Here is a 13,052-nt window from a genome sequence, read left to right on the forward strand (position 1 = left end):
ATTTGGTTCACAGCATTCTCCATTTTACAGCCGCGCTGTACCATTCCCATGCAACACTTTTAGCACTCCAGCATCTCCATTTTCATCTTTAGCTCACAACATTCAGATAAAAATCATTCCATGTTGATGCAAAATGAGCTCACCCAACAGAATCACGGAGGTCTTGAATGGCTAAAATGCACTATTTTTTTTTGCTTGATTATTTTGCAATAATGCTTTGCTTTTTTCCTTCAGTTTTTATTTGCTGTTTTCACAACTCTTTAATTTGGCCACTTTTATATCTGACGTTGGGCATATTCTGATGAATTTCAGCTGGTTGTCTTCTCTGTTTGTGTAAGAAAGTTGTTCCCAATTGGTAAGCTGGCACATCATTAACTAAGCGGACTATTGTGCCCTATTTCCCTCTACAGGCTGGAAGTTTCTCCTAAGGTAGAAAGCAGCTCAGACGTACCCCCTCCCCTCCCTCCTCGCTCCCCTGTTCCTCCTAAGTACTCCTCTCCCTCTGCCTCTCCCTCTGGTCATGCCTCCCCCGACGACTACAGCCACACCAACCCCTTCACCCCTTCTCCCGGCTCGACCCCCATCTCCCCGGCCAACCCTTTCCCCTCACAACGCAACCCCTTTTTCGAAGAGCTCATAGCTGAGGAGCTGCAGAAGTCCCCGACTTTTGCACTTTGCTACACTCCTAGCTCATCACCTTTTCATTACACCACCGTGCCATCTCAGCCCTGCACGCCCAGCTCTGCTCATGATGTGAACGCTACAAATATGGCTTCCATTAAGCGGGAGCGCCCCAGGCCTGTAGCTAGGCAGATCTCCCTCCCTGCATTACTTCCTAAAGCAGGCGACCCTAACTCCTCTAACAACTCGGCCCCTTGCTCTGTGAGCTCAGGAGAATGGGAGGACTCGTTTGACGCCTTCGCCTCAAGCAGGCTGAACTCACCGAAGTCGATAACCAGTCCAACCTCCTCTAGTAGGCACAGCAATCCTCCAATTAACACGAAAAGTCTCGCTCAAGAACTGGCAGCATGTGAAGAGGAGCCACCGCCTCTGCCTCCAAGGAGACTTTTACGAAACTCCGTGAACGAGATCTACTCAGACGGCTGGTTGCACAGAGGTCAAGAGCTGGCTGTCCACAAAGAAGCCTACCTTCTGTCTCAGACCGGCGTTGCCTCTCTGCAACGTGGAAGAGAAGGAGAATCAAAAAGGAACAGCATGTCTCCAGACCCTCATACCGGCAGCGATACTTCCGAGTCCCTTAGCGTTCACTCCCAACCTTACAGGAACGCCCCTTCACCTGGATTCGTATCCAAAGAGAAGCTCAAGAAGTTTAAGTATGAGCCTTTGGAGGATGACGCTGACTTCTGGGGAGGAATGTTGTTTGAGCAAGACTTGTACGGACGTATATGCCAAGGAAGCTACAGAAAACCCAACGTACACAGCCAACTTTTATCGATGAATGCTGAGACCAGAGGCAAGACAAAGCCAGTGGATTCAGTGTCTAAAAAGCTTTTTGAAAGTGAATTATCCATTGCAGACCTTTTGAACATATCATCCATTACTCCCTCGAACTTAGACGTAAAGGAGCAAGATATGAAAACTACACCGGAAGAGAACGAGTCCATTCCTCCTGAAACAGAATGCATCAACAACAATGTGTCTTTCTCGCTGACTTTAGGAGATCTAAACATGAATGTGAACCATTCGGACTTTGGCTTTATCGACTCGGACGGCTCTTCTCAGTCAGAGGGAGTTGATACTCTCAAAGGCATCAACAGCTTCAGCGAGACCGTTCCACATCTGCAGGACGAGTCACAAATAGCTGCAACCACACCGGAGGATATGTTCACCTTGAAGGACACCTACATACCTGAGATGAACTCGTCCTTTGAAATAACATCATCCAACAAACTCTGCAAAGTCTCGCCGGTTTGCCAAGAAAATTGCCAAGATTGCCGATGTGGACTGAATAATCTGGCACCACATGGTAACTCTAGGGCTAACACTGAGATTGCTGCTTTAACAGCTGATCAGTCAAATCCAGAAAACAAATTACAAGAACGACAAAGTGATTTCAAAAAGGCACCAAAGGACTTTGATGACAACGGAAACCTCCAAGGTGCAGCTACCCAGAAAGAGTCATTTTCTGGCGTGGTTAGCGCCCGTTTCAGACCAAAAGGAGCGTCCCAGCAGAGCGGTGTTGGCAGCCTGAACAACCAAGTCTTAAGTAGTGACAAAGAGTTTGAGCAGCTGTTGTCCCTCGTCAAAAACATCTCAGGAGTCAGCGAAGGACCGTTGTCCTATCAGCCTACAAAAACAGCTCTCTCTAGCTTCCTGTCGTTTAACTACCAGGCAGATTCTCCAGGAGATAGCTGTGATATGGAGCAAAAAAGCCAGAATGAAGCAAATAAAACATCCCCAGTAGCTCCGAAAGGCTGCATAATGCCTCTAAACTGTATGACAGGAAAAGCCTCCAACATGAGTTTCGAAGACCTTCACGCTAAAGTCGCCCCCAGCTCAAGAACCCCTTCAAAGACAAAGATTGGGCAATCTTTGCATGATCCTGAACTCTCCTCTCTCTCCACCCCTTGTGCACTCCCCTTGTCAGCTGATGCACAAGTTACGCCCCACTCCACCCTCGTCTGTAGCCCCTCCATACATCCTTCAAGCACGGGGCCCAGTGTCGGAGCCGGTACAACTCTGGCTGTGCCCCCCTACACCACCTCCACCACAGACCAGCCCCTGGTCGATGCACGGCACTCACTTTTGCCTGAGGAGACTCAGCCAGCTAGCAACCTGCCCCGTCAGGAGAGCAGGTGAGAATCCAAACTCCGGGATGCCACATGTGTAGGTGTTTACAAGCTGTGCTAAATTTGGAGTGACAGACACTCTTCTCACGTGTTTTTATTTTGTTGCTCTTTGTTTGCTGTTGGCCTGGCCTGTTTGATGTGAATGCCTTTATAATTTCTCTCTTTTCATCCAAGCTTTTTGGATGATACCTGCTGCTTCTGTCTTGGCCTTGCTTCTCATTTCTGTTCTTCATCTCATTATTCAGTTTCTTGTATTTGCTTCTGTAATTCTGTGTTTTTCTCACACTTTTTCTGTCTAAATTTAGCTATTTTTGCTGCTACCTCAGTCACCTTAGACATCATGTCCTGATCATCTGATATCGAAGTTCTAGATCCTCTTTGATAATTCCCCTTAATGGTACAGTTCCCTTAAAAAGTATTCAGATCCTTGGATGCTTTACCCTTTTATTGATTTTATAAATCAATCATGGCCAATATAAGATGGCTTTCTTGCCAAAAAAGCTCTTTAATGTCAAAGTGAATACAGATCTCTACAAAGTAATGTCAATTAAATAAAAATATATAATTAAAAATAAGTGACTGCATAACTATTATGTCATCTTTGGCTGCAATCACAGCTCTGAGTCTGAGTGGATCGGTTGCAGCCAGGCTTGCACATCTGGACGCTGTAATTTTCAAGTCCAGCCACTAATTCTTTATTGAATTGAAGTCTGGGCTTTGGCTTAGCCACTCCAGAACATTCCCATTGTTATCTTACACCATTTCTGTGTAGCTTTCTCTGGATGCTTCGGCTCATTGACTGGAAAATAAATCTTCTCCAGAGCCGTAGTTGTCATGCAGACTGAAAAAAATTGTGCCCCAGAATTTTCCTAAAATTTGCCATATGCATTTTCCCCTCTACCTTTACAAGCCTTCCAGGGCTGGCTGCTGAGAAGCATCCCCACAGCATGATGCTGCCATTATAGTGTCATGTCTGACGGCTAAAAAGCTCCATTTTGGTCTCATCTCTTCCTCTTGACCGTGGAGTCTCCCACATGCCTTTTGGTGAACTCTAGTCCAGATTGAATCTGAGTTTTCTCGGCCAACAGTTGTTGTCTGCAGAGTCTCTCCATCTCAGCTGCTGAAGCTTGGAACTCCTTCAGAGTAGTCATAGGTGTCTTGGCGGCCTCTCTCACTAGTCTCCTTCTTGCACGCTCACTCAGTTTGTGAAGACGGTCTGATCTAGGCAGATCTACACATGTGACATATTCCTTCATTTCTTCATGATGGATTTAACTGAACTCTGGGGGATGTTCAGAGCCTTGGAGATGTTTTTGTCTCCATCCCCTGACTTATACTTTTCAGTTACATTTTCTCTGAGCTGCTTGGAGTGTTCTTTTGTCTTCATGGTGTAATGGTAGCCAGGGATACTGATTAAGCAGTGACTGGACCTGCCAGACACAAGTGTCTTTATACTACAATGACTGAGACACAATCACTGCACTCAGTTGATCCCCATTTCTCTAACTGTGAGACTACTAGCACCAGCTGGCTAGACCTCTGTTGAATCAGGTCAATCCCTTTAAAGGGGGTGAAAATGTATGCAGTCATTTATTTTACATTACATATTTTTATTTATTGACATATACTTTGTAAAATCTGCTATCACTTTGACATTAAATATTTGTCTTCTAGTAAAAATAAAAGTCTAAAAAGCCAAGTTATACAGACCATCATTGATTTATAAAATCAATAAAAGGGTAAAACATCCAAGGGAGGAATACTTTATATAGGCACTGTGTTCTGCAGAACTGTTCTTATGGTTCTTATGGTTCTACGCCCACATTTTCACTAATGATGTGTAAATTAAAATGTTTAATTCGCTGTTTGTCAAAAATGTAAACATTTAGGGTGTTTAGGCACAGCGCTGTGCCTTAAAGGGAGGTAGGCTATGCTCCAATTACTACACATTACAAAATGAGTGCAACTTGGCATGTAGCACAGTTGTCATTTACTCTCCATTGTCTAAATTTATGATTTTGCAAAACTAAAATTGTAATTAGAATGCAATTAATCTCCCAGCAATAGTAGTAAATGCTGAAAATATCTGAAAGAAAAGCAAAGCAATTTAAGAACATAGAGCATGTAGAATATTAAGATTACAGGGTTAATGAAAAATTTAGCTGTTTCAGATTCAGACAGTACATAGAATGGAAAAACCAGAGAAACCAAAGAAGAATAAATGCAACATTTTTAAAGCACTTTTAGACAGTTTAATACAGTATTTGTTGCCAAACAACATTCCTGACCCACTGATAATGTCTCCATGACCCACTTTTGGGTCCCAACCCACTTGTTGAGAACCACTGATTTATGTGACTGTAAATGCAACATGGTTGTTTAGGGTCTGGCTTGCCTTCAAAACCAAATTCTGGCCCCTTTCTTCAAATGGTGCAGCCCCCAGAATGAGATGTTTTTTTGTCTTAATTTGGCATATTTTGGTGAGTCAGTGTGAATTGCAGAATAGTTTCCTGTTCTCAGCGTACATGAGTGACACCCAGGGTGGTCTTCGTCTGCTGTGGTGTCAAAGTTCAACTTTTAGTGTGTTCAAGACTGTGTTAATTTCATCGACTAAAACTATGACTACAAATGTTCATCAACAGCCTTTTTTCTATGACAAAAACTAGACTAAGACTAACAAAAAAAGATCTGTGATGACTAAAACTGACAAAAAGTAAGTTTAGTTTTTATCAAGATGACTAAAACTAGACTAAAAATGTAATTTCGTTTTCCTCTGACATTCAATATCCGTGATATTTCTCCACTGTGGGTAAATCTGGCAAAAACAATGCGTCTTTAACTATTCTGCCTCTCAGCTGTAGAAAGCAGGGACCCCAGGTTTGACAGGGTGAAGAGAACACACCACCATGATTTGGTGCCAGATTTAGGCAAGAGAATAAATGCTTGGACTAAAAGTAAAGACTAAATGCGAGGACTTTTAATGTGTCCTCATTTTAATGTGAGGGTAAAAATGACTAAAATGTGACTAAAACTAGAAGACATTCCATCTTAAGACTGAGACTAAAATTAAAAATAGCTGCCAAAATTAACAGTGGTTCAAGATGTATTTTTGAGTACCACAGTTTGAATTATTTTTGCCTTAAACTCTGATCTGAAATGATAATGCCAGGTCTGAAATCAGACCTGACCAATCAGCATCATTTGAGGAGAACAAGGCAGTATCTAGGGGCGGGGTTTAGTTATACTGGAGGCAGGTAGCAATGGCTGCCATTGGTGTAGCGATTAGTTTAGCTGCAGCTTTATCAGAACTGGATCACATTATTTATTATAAAAGACCAAAGAACAACACTGAAAGCTTTGCATGGCAGAGAGGATGTTTCCCCTCTGCTTCGGCATGAGTCTGGGTAGTTACAGGTGGGGTTTAGTTGTCACCTGACACACCTGGTTGACTGTTTCATACCTCTATTGCATGGATATATTTCACATTCATCTGGGAAAGCTCCCATAGAGAGCGTCTGGGAAGGGCAGGACTTTATAGAACATTCTCAGAAGGTGATTGGAGGAATGTTCTGTCATATTCATGACAGGCCAATCAGAGCGATGAGACAAAATGAGATAGTAGGCATGCTTAGCTACAGGAATACAGTTAGCTGTATAGGTAAACGCTGCAGCATATTGATAAAACTCATGCTGAGGCAGATCAGGAGAAGAGCAATAACGTCTTTTCCACCAAGAAGAGTTTACAGTGTGGCTCTCAAAGTCTGATTAAACTGCTGCTTTTCTACAGTTACATCCAAGCTAATCGCTACTGACTTGCGGTAACTGCCCTTAACAGCACAAACTCATACCAAAGCAGCAAAATCATCTTTTCCATCATGAAATGCTTTCAGTGCTGTTCTTTGCTCTTTATTTTAAGCAGAAATGTGGTTCAGTTCTGATAAAACTGTCGCTATACTCAAGCTACATCCAAGCTAACTGCTACATTAAGTGGCAGCCATCGCTATCGACTCAAAGTATAACTAAACCCCAACCATAGCTCACCGCTCGTTCTCCTCAAATGGAGCTTTTCAAGATGGATTTCCTGATGAGAGAGCTGGAGTATGGCCAATCTATCGGCTTTGCTAGGTTAGTTTAGTTGTACCGTATAAACAATGGCTGCTGATTGAGTGATTAGCTTGGATGTAGCTACAGCAGCAGTTTTTTCTTAACTAGACCACAACAAGAGCAAAGAACAGCACTGGAAGCTTCTCTCTGTGTTTTTTGCTCTTCTCCCAACCAGCCTCGGCATGAGTTTTGTCCACCAATGAGCTACGGCGTTCATAAACTATGACAGCATCTTCCCAACAAGCTCACGTTACTTACCGGTACTGTGCATGCCTACTACCCTTTATTTCCTGGTCGCTCTGAATGCGACAGACAGATGTCTGTCCAATCACCTTCAGAGAATTTTCTGAAAAGTCCTCCTCTTTCCAAACACTTTGAATGTGAAATATATCCCATGTAATGAATATATGAAACCATCTAACTGTGGTGTCCGGTTACTGACCTCTGCCACCATTTTGGCCTAGAGAACTGCCTTGCTGGATATTTCCTGTTTTGATCAACATTCTCTTTGAACCCCAGAGACGTTTGTGTGAAAACCCCAGTAAATGAGCAGTTTGTTAAATAATCAGACCGGCCTGTCTGAAGCCAAAAACCATGGAACGTTTAAAGTCACTTAAATCACCTTTCTTGCTCAGTTCGACCTTCAGCACATCACCTTAACCATGACTAAATGCATTTGTAGCTGCATTGTGATTGGTTGATTAGACAATTGTGATAATGAGCAGTTAAGGAGGTGTACCTAATAAAGTGGACGGTGATTGGTTTTGGTTTACCTCTCTTTACTGATAACTATTCTTATAAAAAGCTTGAGCTCAAAATTTCAGTTGCATTGATTTTACCAGGACATCACTAGAGCTTTGGAAAGAGATGAAACACAAAAACTAGATTTAATAGCATAAATTCAGTCCAACAGTAAAGTAAAGGCTGTGTTTGTGCAGTAATAAACACCACGTCTCTGTTTGAATGCCACCGCTGACCTTTTCACTTTGCAGACCTCATCCAGTGAAGCCGTTAACATCAAGCCAACCAGAGAAGAAAGAGAGTCGCTCCGTCCTGGAGAAACTTAAGTCTACAATTCACCCCGGACGCAGCGCCACGCAGCAGGCTTCAGCAGAAGCAGAGAGGAGTCAGGTACAGTGACTCCTAATGTCACAGACTATTTTTGCTAAGCTTTGGTTCTTCTGTGTAAGTAAAGAGTCTGCATTTTCTCTCTTCTACTGCATCAGAATGTCTGCCTGCTACCGACCAGCTCTCTGTTAGACTGCAGTTATTTTCAACACCTGGGAGAGAAATGCTAAACCCATAGCTCCTCTCAAGTGTGACATAATACTTTGGCCCAGATAAGAGTTTCCAGTCCTTAAAATTGTGCTTCTAGCGTTCCCTTTTGACACTCTGTTGTCTTTCTGTAGCAGCAAAAGGCTGAATGGGAATGTGGCTGGATTCTGACGCTGTTTGGGAATATTAAGGTTCTTTGATTTTGGTTTTGACATACCAAAGATAAAGCAAACTGCTGATCCTGTTAAATCCTGTATCAGACATTTTACCTAGGACTGTACTGATACAGTTTACTGCCAGCCACTAATTCCTGTTCAGAATTTCAGCTGTGAAAAGCTTCAAATTTAAGACAGAAATCAAAGTGAATGTTCAAAACTTCCCTATAACTGTGAATCTAACCATGCACACAGCGAAAGACTAAAGTTATTAACATGTCATCCCAAATAACAGAAAACCATCAGGTCCACAGACTATTTAAAGTGCTGACAAGCTTTTATTAACACCAGTGCAGCACTTGGAAATACAAACTCTGCAAGACTGTCATTAAGGACTTTATTGTTTCCTGTGAGCTGTTTCATTTCTTAACACCTGCTGCCCTCCCCAGGTAGTGATGCGTTAGCAAGGATTGTGTTTGAGCATGATTGTAATCACTTTTGGGACATAAAGGGAAATACACCTGTTGTCTTTTGTGCTGAGATGAGAGGCTTGGCACAAGTTCAGCTTTTGTCTGGTCAGTCCACTGAATATTTTTCCAGAAGTCTTTGGGATCATCAGGATGTTTTGGCTTTGGAATTCTCTCATGATGCCGTTTTTGCCCAGTCTCTTTCTGATTGTCGAATCATGAACTCTGACCTTAACTCAGTCAGTGAGGCCTGCAGGTCTTTAAATGTTGTCCTGGGTTCTTTTTGGATCTCCTGGATGAGTCGTTGGGAAGGTTCACCACTGTTCCAAGTTTTCTCCATTTGTTGATAATGGCTCTCACTGTGGCTGGCTGGAATCCAAAGCCTTAGAAATGTCTGTTTAACCATTTCTAAACTGATAGATGTCAATGACTGTTTCTCATGTGTTCATGAATTTCTCTAGATGGCGCCATGACATGTTGCTTTTTGAGATCTTTGTCAGACAGGTTCTGTTTAAGGGATTTCTGGATCCAACAGGTCTGACAGTAATCCGGCCTGGGTGTGGATAGTCAAACTGAACTCAGCTTTCTGATAAAAGTGGTTAATGTCAGTAAATTCATGATTTAACAAGGGGGGAAATGACTTTTGCACATAGGGCCAGGTAGGTTTGGATGGCTTTTTCCCCTTATTAAATAAAATCATCATTTAAAAATTGACTTTTAGTGTTCACTCAGGTTATCTTTGTTTGATATTAAAATTAGTTTGATGATCTGAAACATTTAAGTCTGACAAATATACAAAAATACAAGCAATAAGGAAGGAAGAAATGTGGAACTAGCCCTTTAAATGCTGTCCTGAAGCTATTCTTCCCATCTGCTCTCTTTCAGGAGGTGACGGTCGATAACTCGGCGCAGTACCAACACCTGACCAACATGGAGCTGATCTCTCTGCTGCTGCAGCAGGAGATGGACATGCAGAAGCAGCAGGCGGCCTCCGAGCAGCAGGAGGCGCAGCTGCAGAAATGTGAGGCGGAGCTGAAAAAGGTCAAATCACAGGTCAGAGACCTGGAGGACTACATCGATAACCTTCTACTGAGAATCATGGAGCAAACGCCCACGCTGCTTCAAGTGCGTACCAGACACAAGTGACGGCATCTGGAGCGCCGCGTCTAGAGACAGTCAACCAAACGCTTCACAACTGTCCAGGTCCTCTCACTGCTAATACTGCCCTGTTGATGTAGACACGATATTATCTAACATGCATGCTGGTTGATCTCAGAATCTGGCACGAGGAAAAAATGCTGAAAATTTGGAGAAACAGCTTCGATCAAAGCGGATGCAAAAAATACTTTTTACCCATGCTTACTAGAATAATTTAAGGTAGTCAGCTGTAAAAATGAAAAATACTGCTTTCACACATGCATTAGGAAATATTAATTAGGATAAAAGCACTTTTTGGATTTGTCTTTGTCTTTCTCTTGTTAAATATGAAATTAACTGAAGTAAACCTAAAAATTGGAGCTGCTGCTATGACAAAATGCTCAGTATTTTAATCTCAAACTGTTTTAAGAAATGCTAAGAGCACAAAGGTTCACTTGAGTTAACTGCATATTTAAAGTTGAATTAGAAAATGCTTTGATAAGTAGCAACACATCATAAAAAGCTGTGCTGCAATAAAAGATGTTTCTGCATTAACATTGCTGTATGATAAAAATACATTCATGTTTATGTGTAAAAAGACTTAAAGAGGATAAAGACTTACTCTGTTTCGTGTCTTTTTATTTTTCAGACAATGGCTTCATTCATTTAAAAATAAGTATGTTTAAATATATTTTCATGTTTTATTGTCGTTATTTAGTTGAGGTTGAAATAACATTTCACTGCATAAATGATCTAAAATGACTCAATGCAGTAAAAGAGTTTCATAAGTTATTTCTATTAAACACTTTTGTGAAAATTATAATATATTCTACCAACCACTCTAGTACCGATGTAGCTACATGCAATGCTTTACATGACCGCAGTACTGTACTGTTGTAAAATAAAGTGCACATGAACCAAAGCTCTTTATGGTTCTGGGTTTCTGTCATCAGACACATTTCTATCCCTAATGAAATGCGTGGTATGATCTGTATGCATCTGTAATGCCTCCTTGTCTCCACTAGAGGGCGCTGCTTACTCTATGTTTAGAAACATGCTGGTTCAGCATGGATTTGTCCTCTGCAGATTAATCTCTGACTCCACAGACTACAAGAACACCTACTCTTCATTATTTACCAGCTGCACTGCTATTCTTAATAAAGGTCTGATGCATCTATGATAATCGGTTTTACAGCATCTCCTGCACAGCTGAACAAATCACTTTTTAAGCATTGTTTTCAGATGTTGAACGCTGGTTTACTACACAGTTTCTCGATATGCTCAGCAGATGTGGTTCATTCCCTGTCCATCTACATGGAGAGGTTTTTGGGAGGTTTATTGTTCCATTATGGAGAAAGGTGAAACTGAATCGAAAAGTCATCCCAGTGAAAAAAGAGATTGAGATTGTTGAAAATACATTAATGAGCAATCAGTAAAATACCCTGTAAGTCCTGCATATTAAATCTCACTTAAATCTGCAAAAAGCAGACATGATAATAGCTTATAGAGACGACTACTGCAAACAACTGCAGGCTGTTAACCAGCTGACTATTAGCACCAGAGAGGTCATCAGTTAGAGCCTGGTAGTTTTTTTTTTTGGGTGTTTGTAAAACAACTTTGACTTTTAATCTCATAATTTTGACCTTTTCTTTCTCAAAATTATGACTTTATTCTCAAAATTTTGACATTTTTTTCATAATTATGACTTTTTTGTCTCATAATTTTGACTTTTATTTTATAATTTCAACTTCTGATCGTATAGTTATGACCTTTAATTTCAACTTCGTTCTCATAATTATGACTTTTTATCCGGTAATTTCCACTCCCAAACTCATAATTAGGAATTTTTTAATCGTAATTTTGACTTTTTTTTTCATAATTTTGACTTTTTATTTTACAATTTCAACTTCCAATTTTATAGTTATGACCTCTAATTTCAACTTCGTTCTCATAATTATGACTTTTTGTCTTATAATTTTTCATTTGTATTTCATAGTTTCATCTTTTTATTTTCTTTTTTCTCAGAATTTTGACTTTTTATTTTACAATTTCAACTTCCAATCTTACAGTTCTGACCTTTAATTTAAACTTCATTCTAATAATTATGACTTTCTCTCTCCTAATTTTGACTTTTTTTCACAGTATCGTCTTTTTCTCATAATTATGACTTTTAATCTCATAATTTCGACTTCCAATCTCATAATTACGGTATGACCTTTTTTTCTCATAATCATGATTTTTTTTCTCATAAATTTGAAATTTTTCCTCAGAATTATGACTTTTCAGCTCATGATTGTGACTTTTGTTTCATAATATTGTCTTTTTCTCTTCATTTTGACATTTTTCTCACAATCATGACTTTTTTTTCTCATAATTTTGACTGATTTCTCAGAATTTCAACATTTTTCTCATAATTATGACTTTTTCTCATAATTCTGACTTTTTAGTTCATAATTTCCTCATTATTCTAATAATGGTGACTTTTTTTCATAAATACACCTTTTTAGTTCATAATTTCAACATTTTTCACATGATTGTGCCTTTTTTACTATAATTTTGACTTTTTTCCTTATAATTATGACTTTTTAACTCATAATTTTGACTTTTATTTTATAATAGCATATTTTTATCTCATAATTTCAACTTCCAATCTTTTAATTATGACTTTTTATGTAATAATTTTGCCTTTTTATCATATTTTTTTACTTTAATCTCATAATTATGACTTTTTATCTCTTAATTTGACTTTTTTATCTCAAAATCTCAAATTCTTATCTCATACATATGACTTAGGATTTTTCCCCCCAAGACTGGCCTTACTCTCACAATTTTTTCTTTTCATTTAACGGAAATTGGCCTCCTTGGTGCTGGATGTAGATCAATGAAAAAAACATATATATATATATATATATATATATATATAAAATGCAGTGTCTGAATAATTATTAAATTTTTTAAGGGGTAAAAAATCCAAACCTATCTGGCCCTGTGTGAAAAGTAATTGCCTCTCTTGAAAAAACAATGTGACCGTAGCATCAGGCTGCAACATTACAACACTGAAAAAAGTGCTTACTACCTGAATGTAGTGTGTGGTGATTATGCAG

The 13,052-nt window shown here is 39.9% G+C and overlaps 1 protein-coding gene across 1 annotated transcript in view; it reads left to right on the forward strand.

The window, feature by feature from the left end:
* Positions 1-10,816, forward strand: part of LOC121515899 (rab11 family-interacting protein 1) — a 36,009-nt gene extending 25,193 nt beyond the window's left edge. Inside the window, exons 4-6 of the mRNA XM_041796839.1 lie at positions 411-2,816; positions 7,907-8,045; positions 9,697-10,816. Of these exons, the coding sequence (XP_041652773.1) occupies positions 411-2,816; positions 7,907-8,045; positions 9,697-9,957 (2,806 nt within the window). The 3' untranslated portion in view covers positions 9,958-10,816. The remainder of the gene's footprint in view (positions 1-410; positions 2,817-7,906; positions 8,046-9,696) is intronic.
* The last annotated feature ends 2,236 nt before the right edge of the window (positions 10,817-13,052 follow it).

The sequence above is a fragment of the Cheilinus undulatus genome, linkage group 10 (genome assembly GCF_018320785.1).
Source record: "Cheilinus undulatus linkage group 10, ASM1832078v1, whole genome shotgun sequence".
Lineage (NCBI taxonomy): Eukaryota > Metazoa > Chordata > Actinopteri > Labriformes > Labridae > Cheilinus > Cheilinus undulatus.